At 62.9% G+C, this 12,650-nt stretch overlaps 3 protein-coding genes across 4 annotated transcripts in view; 1 reads left to right on the forward strand and 2 right to left on the reverse strand.

Moving 5' to 3' along the window:
• The window catches only part of ZSWIM5 (zinc finger SWIM-type containing 5), a gene marked incomplete at its 5' end in the record, with an annotated part of 87,479 nt that extends 86,470 nt beyond the window's left edge, over window positions 1-1,009 (reverse strand). Inside the window, one exon of the mRNA XM_082765895.1 lies at window positions 247-1,009. Coding sequence (XP_082622021.1) covers window positions 247-1,009 — 763 coding nt within the window. The remainder of the gene's footprint in view (window positions 1-246) is intronic.
• A 5,371-nt stretch (window positions 1,010-6,380) lies between these two features.
• LOC309881030 (selenoprotein Pb-like) lies at window positions 6,381-9,184 on the reverse strand. 2 transcript variants are annotated; one of them, XM_082766567.1, is made up of 5 exons: window positions 9,129-9,184; window positions 8,426-8,646; window positions 8,121-8,333; window positions 7,869-8,004; window positions 6,381-7,301 (listed from the first exon to the last, which is right to left on the reverse strand). In XM_082766567.1, exons 2-5 carry the CDS (start codon window positions 8,626-8,628, stop codon window positions 7,059-7,061), a joined length of 795 nt encoding a protein of 264 aa, XP_082622693.1. In that variant the 5' UTR covers window positions 8,629-8,646; window positions 9,129-9,184; the 3' UTR covers window positions 6,381-7,058. The 2 variants fall into 2 exon arrangements, with proteins under 2 accessions (XP_082622693.1, XP_082622692.1); XM_082766566.1 differs by having other exon boundaries at window positions 9,124-9,161.
• A 1,476-nt stretch (window positions 9,185-10,660) lies between these two features.
• HPDL (4-hydroxyphenylpyruvate dioxygenase like) lies at window positions 10,661-12,294 on the forward strand. The gene has a single exon (XM_082766597.1). The coding sequence runs from the start codon at window positions 10,666-10,668 to the stop codon at window positions 11,842-11,844; it is 1,179 nt and encodes a 392-aa protein (XP_082622723.1). The 5' UTR covers window positions 10,661-10,665; the 3' UTR covers window positions 11,845-12,294.
• Window positions 12,295-12,650: the final 356 nt, after the last annotated feature.

The raw sequence follows: 12,650 nt of genomic DNA on the forward strand, positions 1-12,650 counted from the left end.
GTGGGGGGGGGACACATACAAGCGACAGCGTTTTCCCCACAGCCCCCTCGGGGAAAGAGACCCCCGGGGACACCCCCGGCACAATGCGGTCCTGCCCCCGGGGATGCGCAGCGCCGGGAGGGGGCCGGCAGAGAACAAAACGCGGCAGACAAAAGGCTGAAGCTGATCGGGGGGGGGGGGGGGGGGGAGAAGAAGGACGGACGGACACCGGGGACCGGAGAGGGGGGGTAGGGGGGGGGCACTCACCGACTTGCAGCACGTTATCCACCGCGCCGGTCTCCAGCAGGCGGATGCCCCGGCGGAACGGCAGCCCCTCGCCGTGCGGGGCGCTGGGGGCGGCTGGGGGGGGCGCCGGGGGCCCGGTGGCTGGGCTCTCCTCGCCGGCCGTAACGCCGGCGGCGGGGGCGGCGGCGGCGGCGGGGCCCCCCCCCCCGGCGCTGGCAGCGCTGCCGGCGGCGGCGGCGGCGGCGGCGGCGGTGGCGGGGGGGGAGGCGGCGCTGCCGGCGGCGGCGGCGGCGGTGGCGGCGGCGGCGCGGCCGGGCTGGAAGCTGGAGTACATGCAGATCTGGCGCTCGCTGCGGGGGAAGCTCCAGTAGACGATGCGGCGCTGGACGGGCTCCGGGATGCGCTGGAAGCGGCCCTCCACCCGCTCGAAGGCCCAGCTCCCCGCCACCCTCTTGGCCGCCGCGTCCAGCAGCGACTCCGGTTGCAGCAGGCTGCCCGCCCCGCCGACTCCCCCCGACGGCCCCGAGCCTCCCGCAGCCGGCCCCGGGCCCGCTGCCCCCGCCGCAGCCCCCGCCGCAGCCGGGCAGCAGCCGGCCAGAGCCGCCGGGACCCCGCTGGCCCCCGCCGCCCCCGGCCCCGCTCCGGTCCCCGCAGCCCCCGGCCGGGGGTGAGCGGCCCCGGTGCCCCCCGCCGGGCACGCCCGGGAGCACAAACGCTTAGGGCCCGGGGCACCGGCGGGCAGAGGCGGCCGGAGCAGCTCCTCTCCCTCTCCTCCCTCCGCCATGGCTGCGACCGACTGAGCCGGGCGAGGGGAGGAGAGACGGGGAGGAGGCACCGGGGTGGGGGGGGGGGAGCACGGGGGACCGGGGGTGGAGACTGGAAGGGGTGGTCCCGCCGGCCCCGAGCCGCCCTCGGTCGGGGCGGGCCCTGCTGCAGACCCCCCTGCGGCCCCTGCCCTCCGTGGGGGTCGGGGGAGAGGGGTTGGAGCCCCCCCAAAGGGGGTGATGCTGCGGGAGGGTGGTGCGGTGCTCCTAAAGGTGCCCCGGGCGGCCGGGGGCTGCACAGCTCGGCCTCGGGTGCTGCCGTCCTACATCGGCCCCATAAAGCCAGCGAGGTGGCTGCAGAGCGTGGGGGCAGCACCCCCAGACCAGCACGGCACAGGGCCGGTGTGTGCTGCCCTTCCTTCCAGGGCTGGACGCTTTGATGCCTTGTACAGCGTGGATGCTAACCCAGGACTTCCCCCAAAAATACATCCCCCAGAAATACATCCACCAAAACTCCTTTGTCCCACCTATTCCTATTCCTATTCCTATTCCTATTCCTATTCCTATTCCTATTCCTATTCCTATTCCTATTCCTATTCATCTCCTATTCCTATTCCATCTCCTATTCCATCTCCTATTCCATCTCCTATTCCATCTCCTATTCCTATTCACTCTTACCGAAAGAGCAAGAGCACATTTCCTGGAATTATTCCTGGAATAACAGGGCGATGCAAGTGGGAAACACGAAATAATTCTGCACCTTCGCTATGCCACAAGACACCTCCGAGCCCAAGGTCTCCTTCGCAGGACTCGGAAGGAAGGGGTCAGGTCCCCGGCAGGTAATGGGAGCAGTAATGGTAATCGATAAAAGGCAGTAAGAGGTTTTCCTTGAAGGCTGAGGTGCTCCTTGCTGCCGTTCAAGATAAGCAGGGCTAACAGGCAGCCTCGTTTACCTTTTCCCCAGGAACCTGCCCCAAGGCAGAGCAAGCCCTCCTGGTGAGCCTGCCCAATGCTGGAATGCAGCCCCCGGCCTGCCCGGTCCTTACAGAGCTCAGCCCTCACTCACGTTGTCCCAGACGGTGCCAATCAAGAGGATTTTTGACTTCAGCCCGAGCATGGATGTTATTCATTCCCAATGAGCTGACTCCTCACTGCATACATGTATCATCCAGGCTCAAATCAAAGCGAGGGCAGGGCAGTGGCTGGCCAGTCAGTCTCTGGGGGGTTACCGTGTTATTCTGAAGATAAATCAGCCTATTTGTCCTTTCCCTCTTTGACCTAACGTTAGTTGCTCTCCCCACTCCTTCCCATCTCCCTATCCCTGTCATTACTGCCTCAAATGTCCAAGAGGGGATTTCTCCTGCCCTGGAGAACACGGACAGATGTCTTCTCATGGCTAAATGTCAGCCTCCTGCCCGGTCCCTGATGCTGCTCACAGGGCCTGAAACCAGCAACCTCAAGGATTCACCCCACACTTTCCTGAGCCCGGCCGTTTACTGAGCCTCTGCCAGCAGCAGCCCTGGTTTCCCTCACGGGTTTGAGGTTGTTTGGGAGGGGTGCCCCATGCCACAATGCACTGACTGCCTTCAGCTGCTCTGGGCTGGGCATTGGGGTCATTAACAGCACGCTGATTGCTCGTGCTGGCCCTATACAGAGCATTTTAGCTCGAGTCCCTGGCTAGAAATGTGTAGCCACAGGGTCTGGAGCCCTGCTGGATATCACAGGGATTTCTTTAGGTATCAGCTCAGTCCAGGTTAAGCTGCCGGCACTTCAGGGCAAGAAATCTGCCACAAAACGAATTTGAACCTCAACACAGCATCCTGCCGAGATGCCCATTGCTCCCTGCAGGCCTTTGACACCTCTGCCTGCTTTGTGGCAGGCAAGGACAAGCGCCAGGAGGTTCCACATCAGCACACGCACCCCCTGGGGTGGCTGCTCTCCTCCCTCCCCGCCACATCCCAACCTCACCGCCAGCCCAAACGCCGCCTCTCCCTGGGCGTTTTTCCCTCTGTGTGATGCTCCCGAGACTCTTTGACATTGCTTTGACTCTGAGCAGTTAACGTGGTGCCCTCGATAACGTGGATAACACCGGCTGAGCCTTGCAGAGATAAGAGCGGCACTTCGCAGGACCCGGCGAGCACCAGGCAAGTCCTCTGCCGACAGATGAAGATATGCAAGCGCAGCAGAAGCTTTATGGCCAATTAATGACTGGAAAGGAGCTAGATAGCAGAGTACATGCGGCTACCAAGCTCCAGCTCAGGCCACCCAGAGGATTTGCTGCTCCAAAGCAGCCAAGGCCGGGTTTATTGGCAGCCAAGCTCCATGCTGCAGCCTCCAGCACTCGCTGGAAGGGAGCAGCCTCTGCCCTTCCCGTGCCATGGTGTTTGGAGCAGAGGCAATGAGGGCAGTACGCTCAGGAGGAGGGGGATCTATTACCCCAGGTATTTACCCCTTCACATCCCTGCGGATCCGCTGCCCAGGGAGGGGCAGAGACCTTCGCTTCACAAAATAATTGGCCTTACAAGCGAGGGGAGCAATACCCTGGTGTGGCTGCCCATGGGGTTGAGCCCTATTTTTAGATTCTCCATTGCCTAGCAAGGTCTCCAATGAGGTATAAGCTGGAGCTGGAGCCTTTTTGCCATCAAACTGTTTGAATCCCCCGTGGCTTCTCCGCAGACTCATTAGCGCTGGGTTATTGCTATGCTCCTCTTTCAGCAGGGACTCTAATAAAGTTGGTTTTCACAACCCAGCCAGCTATTTTATGAAACTTTCTAGCACCGACAACCTCAGGGACCTCCTTCAGATGTGAGTGCAGTTGTCCCCGTAGTGGAAAGAGAAGTGCAAGGACTGAAAGTTCCCTCTCCTCTCCCCAGACAGATCAGATGCGGGATGGCTGCTCTCACACTCGTTTAGGCACAGAAATGTCTCTGCTCACCCAGGTGGCTCTGTTCCTGCAGACCTGGGCTCCCCCCATATCCCAGCAGGGAGCTCTGGCTCTTGGGGAGCTGTAGTTCCCTCTCCACGCCCCAACATTACACAGTTCCCATAAGATTAGCAAAGTGCTGAGCCTCTGCCTTACCATGGAGGATTCTGTACCTTTCCAACTAATGCATTTACTGCGTTGGCCAGCAATTAAGTGCGTGAGAGGCACTGGGCGAAGACCCTCTGCTTCCAGGGGAGATGCTCGCCTCCCGCAGCAGGTTCTAAAAGCACTGAGCGCTCCAGAAAGTTACTCAGCCCCACGCAGCCACTGGCCCCAACCCTGCCGAGCTCAGCACAAAGCAGCCCCAACACACTGACCCCCCTTCCATCACTGAAGTTCCCTCCCGTTAATTAGAAATGCAAAAATAACCAAGAAATTATCTGATGTCTACATGAGTATTAATAAATGAATGTGATGCAGCGATGCAGCAGGCAGGGGCCAGCACCCCATCCTGGTCACAGACATTTTTCCAGGGTCCCCCACCTCTCCCCATGCAGAAAGCTGGAGACGGTTTACACAAGAACCCATTTGCTTTGCTCCAGCCTTTTAACCTCTGCATTTTAATACACTTTGCAAATGGTAATTAAAATGCAGATAACTCTCTGGGTGGGCAGAGAAGGGAAAAATGGCACCAAGTGGCGGGGGGAGAGGCTTGGAGGCCTTTGGAGGGTGGAGAGAGGCTACGGGGGAAACAGCAGGTCTGCTGGATGCACCTTTGTCCAAAAGCCAGAGCAGTGCCTGCACATTTTGGGGTGACTCTGCTGTCCCTCTGCCAGCAGACAAGGGACAGGGCACGCTGAGCTACCAGGCTGTGAAACCCTAGCACTGGGCTCCATCCTGCTGGTAGTTCATGCCCAGCTAGGACCTGTGCCATGCTGCTAAGGGCAGACATAGGGAGTTGTATCTGACCCACCCTCAGCTCCATCTTAGTCCCCAGCACCACTGGCCATGCAGGGGACACGGGTCACCAGGGCTGGCTCCTTTTTGCGGCTGTTTCTCTGCTCTGTCCCAAATCCTTGGGCAACACCACAATGAGACAGGCCTGGACACACTCACCAGGGACGTCAGCAAGTTGCCCAAAGCCGGGGCAAGCTCCATCCCTCATTCCCCAGCTCCCAACCCACGGTGGAGGCATGCAGATGCCATCCCCACACAGCAGCAGCAGCCCCAGCCCATAGAGGCAAGCGGGGCCTGGCCAGGCTGGACTTTGGGGGTCAGAAACACGTCGGCCTGCATTTATTTTCCCTAACAACAGCGATCTCTCTGTGTATTTTCGCTCTGTTTTCCTAGGCTCAGCTGCCTCCTCAATGAAATGTTTCCAAAGCAGCCCGGCTCGGCGGCGCGCCAGCCCCGGCTGCCAGATGAATGGGCGGAGGAGGAGGGACCCATTCCTCTTCTTGACACGGCATCGCTGCACAAGAGGCCTCTGTTGACATTAGGACTGGCTGTTCCCCCCTTCTCCCGAGAGGATCTGCCCATCCCAGGCAGGAGCAGCACACAGGGCCGAAGCAGCGGCACCACGGACCAGCCCTCGATGACAAAGACGCACGGGGCAGCATCGGTGTCACCCTGGCTGTCCCCTCAAACACGCAGGACATCACCCAAGCTGCTGCCCTGTCCCCAGGCCGAAGTGTGTCAATAGTGAGAGCTCTGCTGCTGCCTGGGATGCTGGTGGTGGGGAGAGGGCTGTGCCTGCTCTCGTGGAAAAGAGGCCAGGCAGGCATCGATAAGATGAATTAGTTGTCTCAGCAGCACCAGCAAAATGAGCGAGAGGAGGGGAGCCCGTGAGGCCCGGCCTGCTTTGTTTCAATTACAGCAGCTGCCAGAAGAAAAAGATAACCTCGATATTGATGGCAGGAGCAGCAGACAGAGGTGCCCTTGTGGGCTGCGAGGAGCAGGTAGAAGAGGAAGGGGGAGGAGGAGGAGGAAGAAAGGAGGGGAAGACACAGAGCCAGGGAGCAAGGACCCCACAGACGGACTGATCCTGACCCACCTGCCCCCAGTGCACCTTCCATCCATCCCAGCCCTTGCTCCATGGAGCCATGTAAGCAGAAAAAACGTCCTTTGCTCCTCAGTCAGGGGTCTGGAGGGGAGATGGAGAGCTGGGGGGGGGCATTGGGCAGGGCTCCGTGGTTAATGCCCTGCCCTTGGGGTCTAAGCCCTGGGCTGCCACCCTGCTGAAGGGCAGAAGGGTTGGGGAGATGGGGCTCTCCTGTCTTCAGCCCCTTCACCTCCCCTGGTCAGCACAGGAGAACGCAAATCTCCACCAGCCGCTGCTTTATGGAGCCCAAAATTCCCACCCTGTGCTGGGAGAAAGCCCTGGGGCCACCCCAGCACTGTGCAAGACCCCCCCACACACCCTTTTGGGGCACCCCCACCCCCAGAGACCAGAGCGGACAGGGTTCGCTTCACAGAGGCTTTATTCCCAACCTGGCTGTCCCCATCCCCGCTTTCTCCCCCAGGACCCTCACCCCCATCCTCCCAGCGCTGTGTGCCCTGGCCGCAGCCCCTCGGTCTCTGAGAGGGGACAAGGCCACCATCTCGCGGCCACCCACCACCACTGCACATACCCGTGTGCAAGGCCTGGAGGGTCCCCAGGGTGCGACAGCGATGGGGGTACAAGGGTTGGGGCATGGGGAGCCCACCCAGCAGCGCCCAATCCTAGTGCCCCCAATCCTCTGGGCTCATCCCATCCCTCCACGGGCACCCATGGGTGCCGGGCCGGGCTGGCAGCACCCAGCTCTGGTCCCTCCAGCCCTGCCCTGCTGCTCCGTGCGGTGTCGGCCCGCGGTGACCGGGGACATCCCGGTTTGCACCACAGGCTTCATTGAGCACAGAGAGGCAGGCAGCAGAGGAAGGGTCAGAACTGAGTCCTGCAGCCAAAGCACAGCACCTTTGGGTGTCAGAGGGGGGATTTTCATCCCTGGGCACGGGGTGGAAGCGTGACCCACAGGGGGGATGCTGGAGGGGGCTCTCACACCAACGCTGCTGGTGACCGGCGGCCTGAAACGAGTCCTCGACACCTCTGGGAAGCGAGCTGGCATGCTGTGCACGCTACTGGGTTCTGCGAGGCTGCCCAGCCTGGCTTAGGGATCGCGTCCCTCCTGCTTCTGCCCGTTGGGATGGGGCTGGCTGTGGTCTCCATGGTGGTGGTGAGCGTGGGCAGCAGCCCTGTGGTCCCCGCTGGGCTCTGGGGCTCTCTCGTTGCTGCCCGCGTGGTGGTGAGGGTGGAGGGGCTTGTGCTGGTGGTGGATGGGGGCCTCTGACTCCTTCTCCTCCTGGTCAGGAAGCAGGCTCGGGGTTACAGGGACCTCCATGGTGCTGTTAGCCTGGGGAAAGTAAACACAAGGGCTGGTGTGCTATGGGAATGAGCACACAGCCCCACAGCGAGCCTGCAAGCACACCTGGGAGCGGGTGTGAAAGCAGAACAGCATCCACCATGCAGAAACAGGCATGGGATAGATCCTTGGCTCTCTAGCAAGGACCCAGGGCAAGCAGGAGAGGCTGGAGCCCAAGGGGAACAAACCTCTTTACACACATCCCTTGGTTCAAGCTGGCTGTGCTCAAGGGAGTTCCTGAGCCAGAAAAGAGGCTTTACTTTCAATGTTTCTGTGTGAATTTTTCCTCTAGGCAGGTACTGATCACCTGCTGAGCCCAAATCCATGTGCTTTGCTTCACTGCGAGCATGCCACCTCTGCATCCATTGCCTGCCCCTTTCTTTTTTTCAGGCCAATAGCCCGAGTTAGCTGTTCCAGGCCAGCTGCTGCAGACCACCACAACCCCATGAGCCCCCTCCTCCTGACGCAGTGCCCTTCTGCACCCCTCCAGCTTCCAGCCCCCTGCTCCCCACAGCAGCCCTTCTTCCCAGCTGGCGATGAAGCCCCACAGCACCATACCTCGTGGGTGCTGTTGGGGTAGAGGGAGCAGTTGCCACAGAAGTCCTTGCTGTGGGTGAAGCGGATGGCCGACTCGACGTAGGGGAAGTGCAGGAAGCTGTAGGGCAGCTGGATGTGGAAAGCCAGGCGGCCACAGCTGCGGGGCAGAGCAGGGGATGAGCTATGGGGGCTGCACGGGAGGGAGACCCAGGGACGGGCAGGGATGGTGACCCCAACCCTACAAGGGGCTCCTTCCCGCAGGGGAGCCCTCACCGGTCGTAGACGAGGAAGTCGTCCTTGTCCCCCCCCAGCAGCTGCCAGACGTCGGGCTCCTGCGGCTGCTGCTGGAAGACGGGGACGCCCGGGGGGGCCTGGCGCTGCAGCTCCCCGAACATGGCACGGGATAGCGGCGCCTGCTCGTTGACGATCATGTAGCGGACGTCGGCCATGCCCTGCCGCGACAGCCTCTGCTGCAGGCCCCCGAGGCTGCGGGGAAGGAGGAGCTGAGGGGAAGCCGCCACCACCGCCACCACCACCCGAAATGGCGGGGCTGGTGGGAGGGGGGGGGCAGCCCTCACCTGTGGGCCTGCCGCAGGCAGAAGTGTCAGCTGGCCTTGAGCAAAGCCACCACCGTCACCTGCCCCGCCGCCTCCGCCATGGGGCTGGAGCCGTTGATCTGCCATGCCGGGGCTTCCCGGCACAGCCGGCTGCCGTTGGTCGCCCCCTCGGAGGCCAAGGCCAGCCCCAGCCAGGAGGCCAGGGCCAGCACCAGCAGCCCCATGCCGGCGCCGGCGGGGAGCTGGGGGGGGACACAGGGTGTCAGTGCCCCCACGCCGGGGCTGTGCCTGCCCGTGGGGACTGCCCCGCTTCCCCCAGAGACCTCCTCTGCCTTGCTGACCCCAAAAGTCGAGCCCAGGGCTGGTTTGGGGAGCCAGGCAGCCCCCGCACCCCAGCCGCAGGGACAGGGGCGGTTTAACCTTCAGGCCACCTTGAAGGTTCTTGGCGCCCCAGCAAGGGCTGGGGGGGTTACACAGACCCTTTAACCCCCCTGCCCCCCAGTATCTGCCCTACTCTCCCTTCCTCCCGCAGCCCCCCAACCCTGTCCTCACCACGGTGTGCCCCATCCCACCATGGTCCCGCACGTCTTATGGGCAGGGGGAGGGCATGGGGCTGTGGGGACAACCCAGGGAAGGGGTGGGGGGGACATGGGATCCTGATGGGAGAGATGTCCCTAATCCCCAGCCCTCTCCCCCACCCAAGAACGAGCCCTCAATACCGCACTTGTCCTCGCTGCTGTCCTTTGGCCAGACCTCAGCTCCCAGCTCTCGGCAGTGCCCAGCTGGCCCCTGCCTCCCTTTTATCTCCTCACCACTCTCCCCGCCCAGGAGGGAGGAGAAGCGCCCGGCTGCAGCAGGGGGGATGCTCCCCGGCCCCCACCGCCCTCCTGGGGACAGCAACAAGGCCCCCTCTGTCCCCACCAGGCCCCGCTGCCGCAGCTGAGCCCCAGCCATGCCAGGGCAAAGCTGTGCCTGGTGCTCAGCTCACACAGCGGGTGCCGCAGCAAAAAGCCAGGCACATGGCCCCAAAACCACTGCCACGGGCTGGGTGGCACTGCCAAGGGCACCGCTCGCCCTGCTGGCACCACTGGGACCCCAAAAAGCTTGTCCTGAATCCTGGGGTGCCGGGGCTCCTCGCCTTGCTTTGGGGGCCACCCTGTTGTGCTATGGCCACTTTAGGGTCGCATATTGACCATCGAGCTGTGTAGGGCCACGAGGGTCCCCCCAAGTGCCAGCCCCAAGCACCACCTGCCTAGGGGTGCATGGAGCCGGAGCTTCCCCCCCCCTAAAAAAAACCCATACGGCAATCGCTCGCCGCCTCGGCCCCACACTGACATCTCCGCAAATATTTGAGCAGCTTTATCGTCCCGGGGGATCTGTACAAAAACACGATAAGCCGGGGAAGGGCAGCGGCCATAAACACAGCCGGGGACACGGCGACACGGGGAATGGGACGGGACGGGGCGGGGTGGGGGGGGGATCCAAAATGGGGGCACTGAGGAGGGTCGGGGCTGCCAGCAGCGACCTGATATCGAGGGATGGGGCAGGGCAGAGGGGCAGAAGAGTGGGGACAGCCCCCCCCGGGGCCGCCCCGTCCTTATGGGGGAGGAGGGCCCGGCTCCCCGCACCGCCCCGGGGCGGGCCCGGCCTCCAGCCCGGCGTCCCCTTCGCCCGGAGCCCGGTGAGCCGGCGGCGTGCGCGGGGACAGCCGGGGATGGCCCCTGGGGGGGGTTTGGGGGGTTTAGGGAGGTTATGTGGGGCTCAGCTCGGGGTTGGGGGCTCCCCGTGTCACCCCCAGTGGGGAAGCGGGGTGGGGGATCCCTGGGTAAAACCCTTCTATTTTTTTGGGGTGACACGTGGGTCTCCCCACCGCACCGCACCCGAGTTTTTTTTTTGGGGGGGGGCACAGTCCTGCTGCGTGCCGCTGTGGGGTCACATCTCTCGTCCCCTACCCCCCCCCAGTTTCACAGTGTGGGGGCAGGAGGCTGCTCTCCCCGTGCCTGCCACCCGCTGTGACTTTAGGGCAAGGTCACTGCCCCAGCCCCATCCCATGGCCCCCAGTCCACCCATTGCACTTCCCGCTGCGGGTACAGGATGCCCCCCCCAGACCCCATAACCTCCCTATGACACCCCTGAGGGGCACACAGCCACAGAGGGATGCACACAAGTGCACTTGGGCTCCGTGCACAGCAGGGGAATGGCTTCCCATGGCTGGTGAGCCCCCACTAACCCCTGCCATCCTCCCACAGTGTGCCCAGGCCATGGCGGCCTCACTGAGCCGCCCCTGCTTCATCTCCCTCCACGTGCCCTACAGACAGCGCTGGGCCCAGGACCTGGCCGCCTCCTTTCGCTTCCACCCCATGGCTGTGCGGGAGACGCCGCGGGTGAGGCAGCTGGCCCTGCGCCGGGGAGCCGCTGTCTTCCTCCTCAACCAGCGCCTGGCCCCATCCAGGGCCCCCTCCCCTGATTTCCTCTACGACGTGGACCCCCAGCCCGCTTTGGGGACAGCCTCCAATGTCTGCTTCGAGGTAGAGGACGTGCCGGGGCTCTGCGAGCGGCTGCGGGGCCGGGGGTGCTCCGTGCCCGTGCCCCCCACCGAAGTGAGCGACGAGGGCGGCTCCGTCACCTACGGGGTGGTGAGGTCCGTGGTGGGCAACATCAGCCATACCCTGCTGGACCGATCCCGCTACCGGGGACCCTTCCTGCCCGGCTTCCAGCCCGTGCAGGGAGCACCCCACGAGGCAGGCGACAGGGTGGAGATCACCAATTTCGACCACATCACCTACGTCTGCCCGCGGGGCAGAGCGCGGGCAGCTCTGGACTGGTACCAGCGCTGCTTCGGCTTCCAGCGCTTCCTGCTGAGCCCGCAGGAGAGGCTGGCCGAGGGCTACGTGCTGGGCGGGCAGGGGGTTGGCATGCTCCTGCTCGCCCTGCAGAGCGCCCAGGGCTCCTCGGGGCCCAGCTGCAAGCTCGTCCTCGCCGAGTCCCTCTCCAAGGACAGCCCCAACCAAGTCGACACCTTCCTCGCGCAGCACGGCGGGGCTGGGATCCAGCACGTCGGCCTCTGCACGCCGGATATTGTTTCCACCACCAGGGCGTTGCAGCAGGCTGGTGTGCGGTTCTTCATGCCCCCCACCACCTATTACAGCCAGCTGGGCAAGGAGGAGGAGATCCGAGGGGCTGGGCAAGACCCCGACATGCTGGCAGAGCTGGGCATCCTGCTGGACACCACGGTGCCTGGGGAGAACAAGGGGCCTTGCACTGATGGCACAGAGAGCCCTTCCCGGAATTACTTGATGCAGATCTTCACCCATCCCATCTTCTCCGAGGAAACCTTCTTCCTGGAGCTCATCGACCGGCGGGGAGCCCCTGGCTTCGGGGAGGGCAATATTCGGGCGCTGTGGAAAGCTGTGCAGGTCTATATGGACCAGCGGCAGTAGAGGCAGCCTTGCTGCAGCAGCTCCCCTTCTCTCCGACCCAGCCCTGGGGCAATACCCCGCTGTAGGGCTTCCAGCAGGCGCCTGGCAGAGCCCAGGATGGCAGGGACCAAGGGACGTCTCCAGCACAACCCCGAGCCAACACCAGCAGTGCAGCAGCAGGTTGCTCGGGGCCAGGTCCAGTGGGGCTCTAAGCACTCCCGGGATGGAAGTTTCCTCCCCCTCCTCGGGCTCCCACTGATTTATCAGCCTTACATTAATATTATTCTGCCTTAATTTCATGTGAATCTAACGAGACCTGTGCCTGCAGCACGGCCAAGAGCACTGCTGGCACAACAACCCCACGTGGGGGGATGAGGAGCGTGCTATGGACACTGCAGCTCACCACCAGGTACCAACCAGAGCATCGTCAGCCCCCAAATAGGGAAAGTGACTGCCTCTTTCTCACCTAAATTAAAGAGTTTTAAAGAGTTAACCTCAGAGATCATCATAACTTTTTCTTCTCCTATTTAAGATTTGCTGAGTGCCAGGTGAGGATGGAAGGGCCCTTCCCACTGCCCAAAGGAGTCTGTCCCCAGCCCTGTGGTCCCTCAGGATGAGGCCACCCGCCCCTCTAACACATCCCCCAGGCCCCATGGGGTGTCCTGCTGCAGGAGGGCTGACAGCTGCCCTTCCCGCAGAGGTGCTCTGGGTGCCTTACGTAGGAGCAGAGGGGTTGGGGGCACCCATGGGAAGGGGTGCAATAGCCAAGGCACCGCTCTCTCACAGCCCAGACACCACCAGTACAGACTTGGTGTAGCAGAGCCACG

The sequence above is a fragment of the Aythya marila genome (assembly GCF_965140915.1).
Source record: "Aythya marila genome assembly, chromosome: 8".
NCBI lineage: Eukaryota > Metazoa > Chordata > Aves > Anseriformes > Anatidae > Aythya > Aythya marila.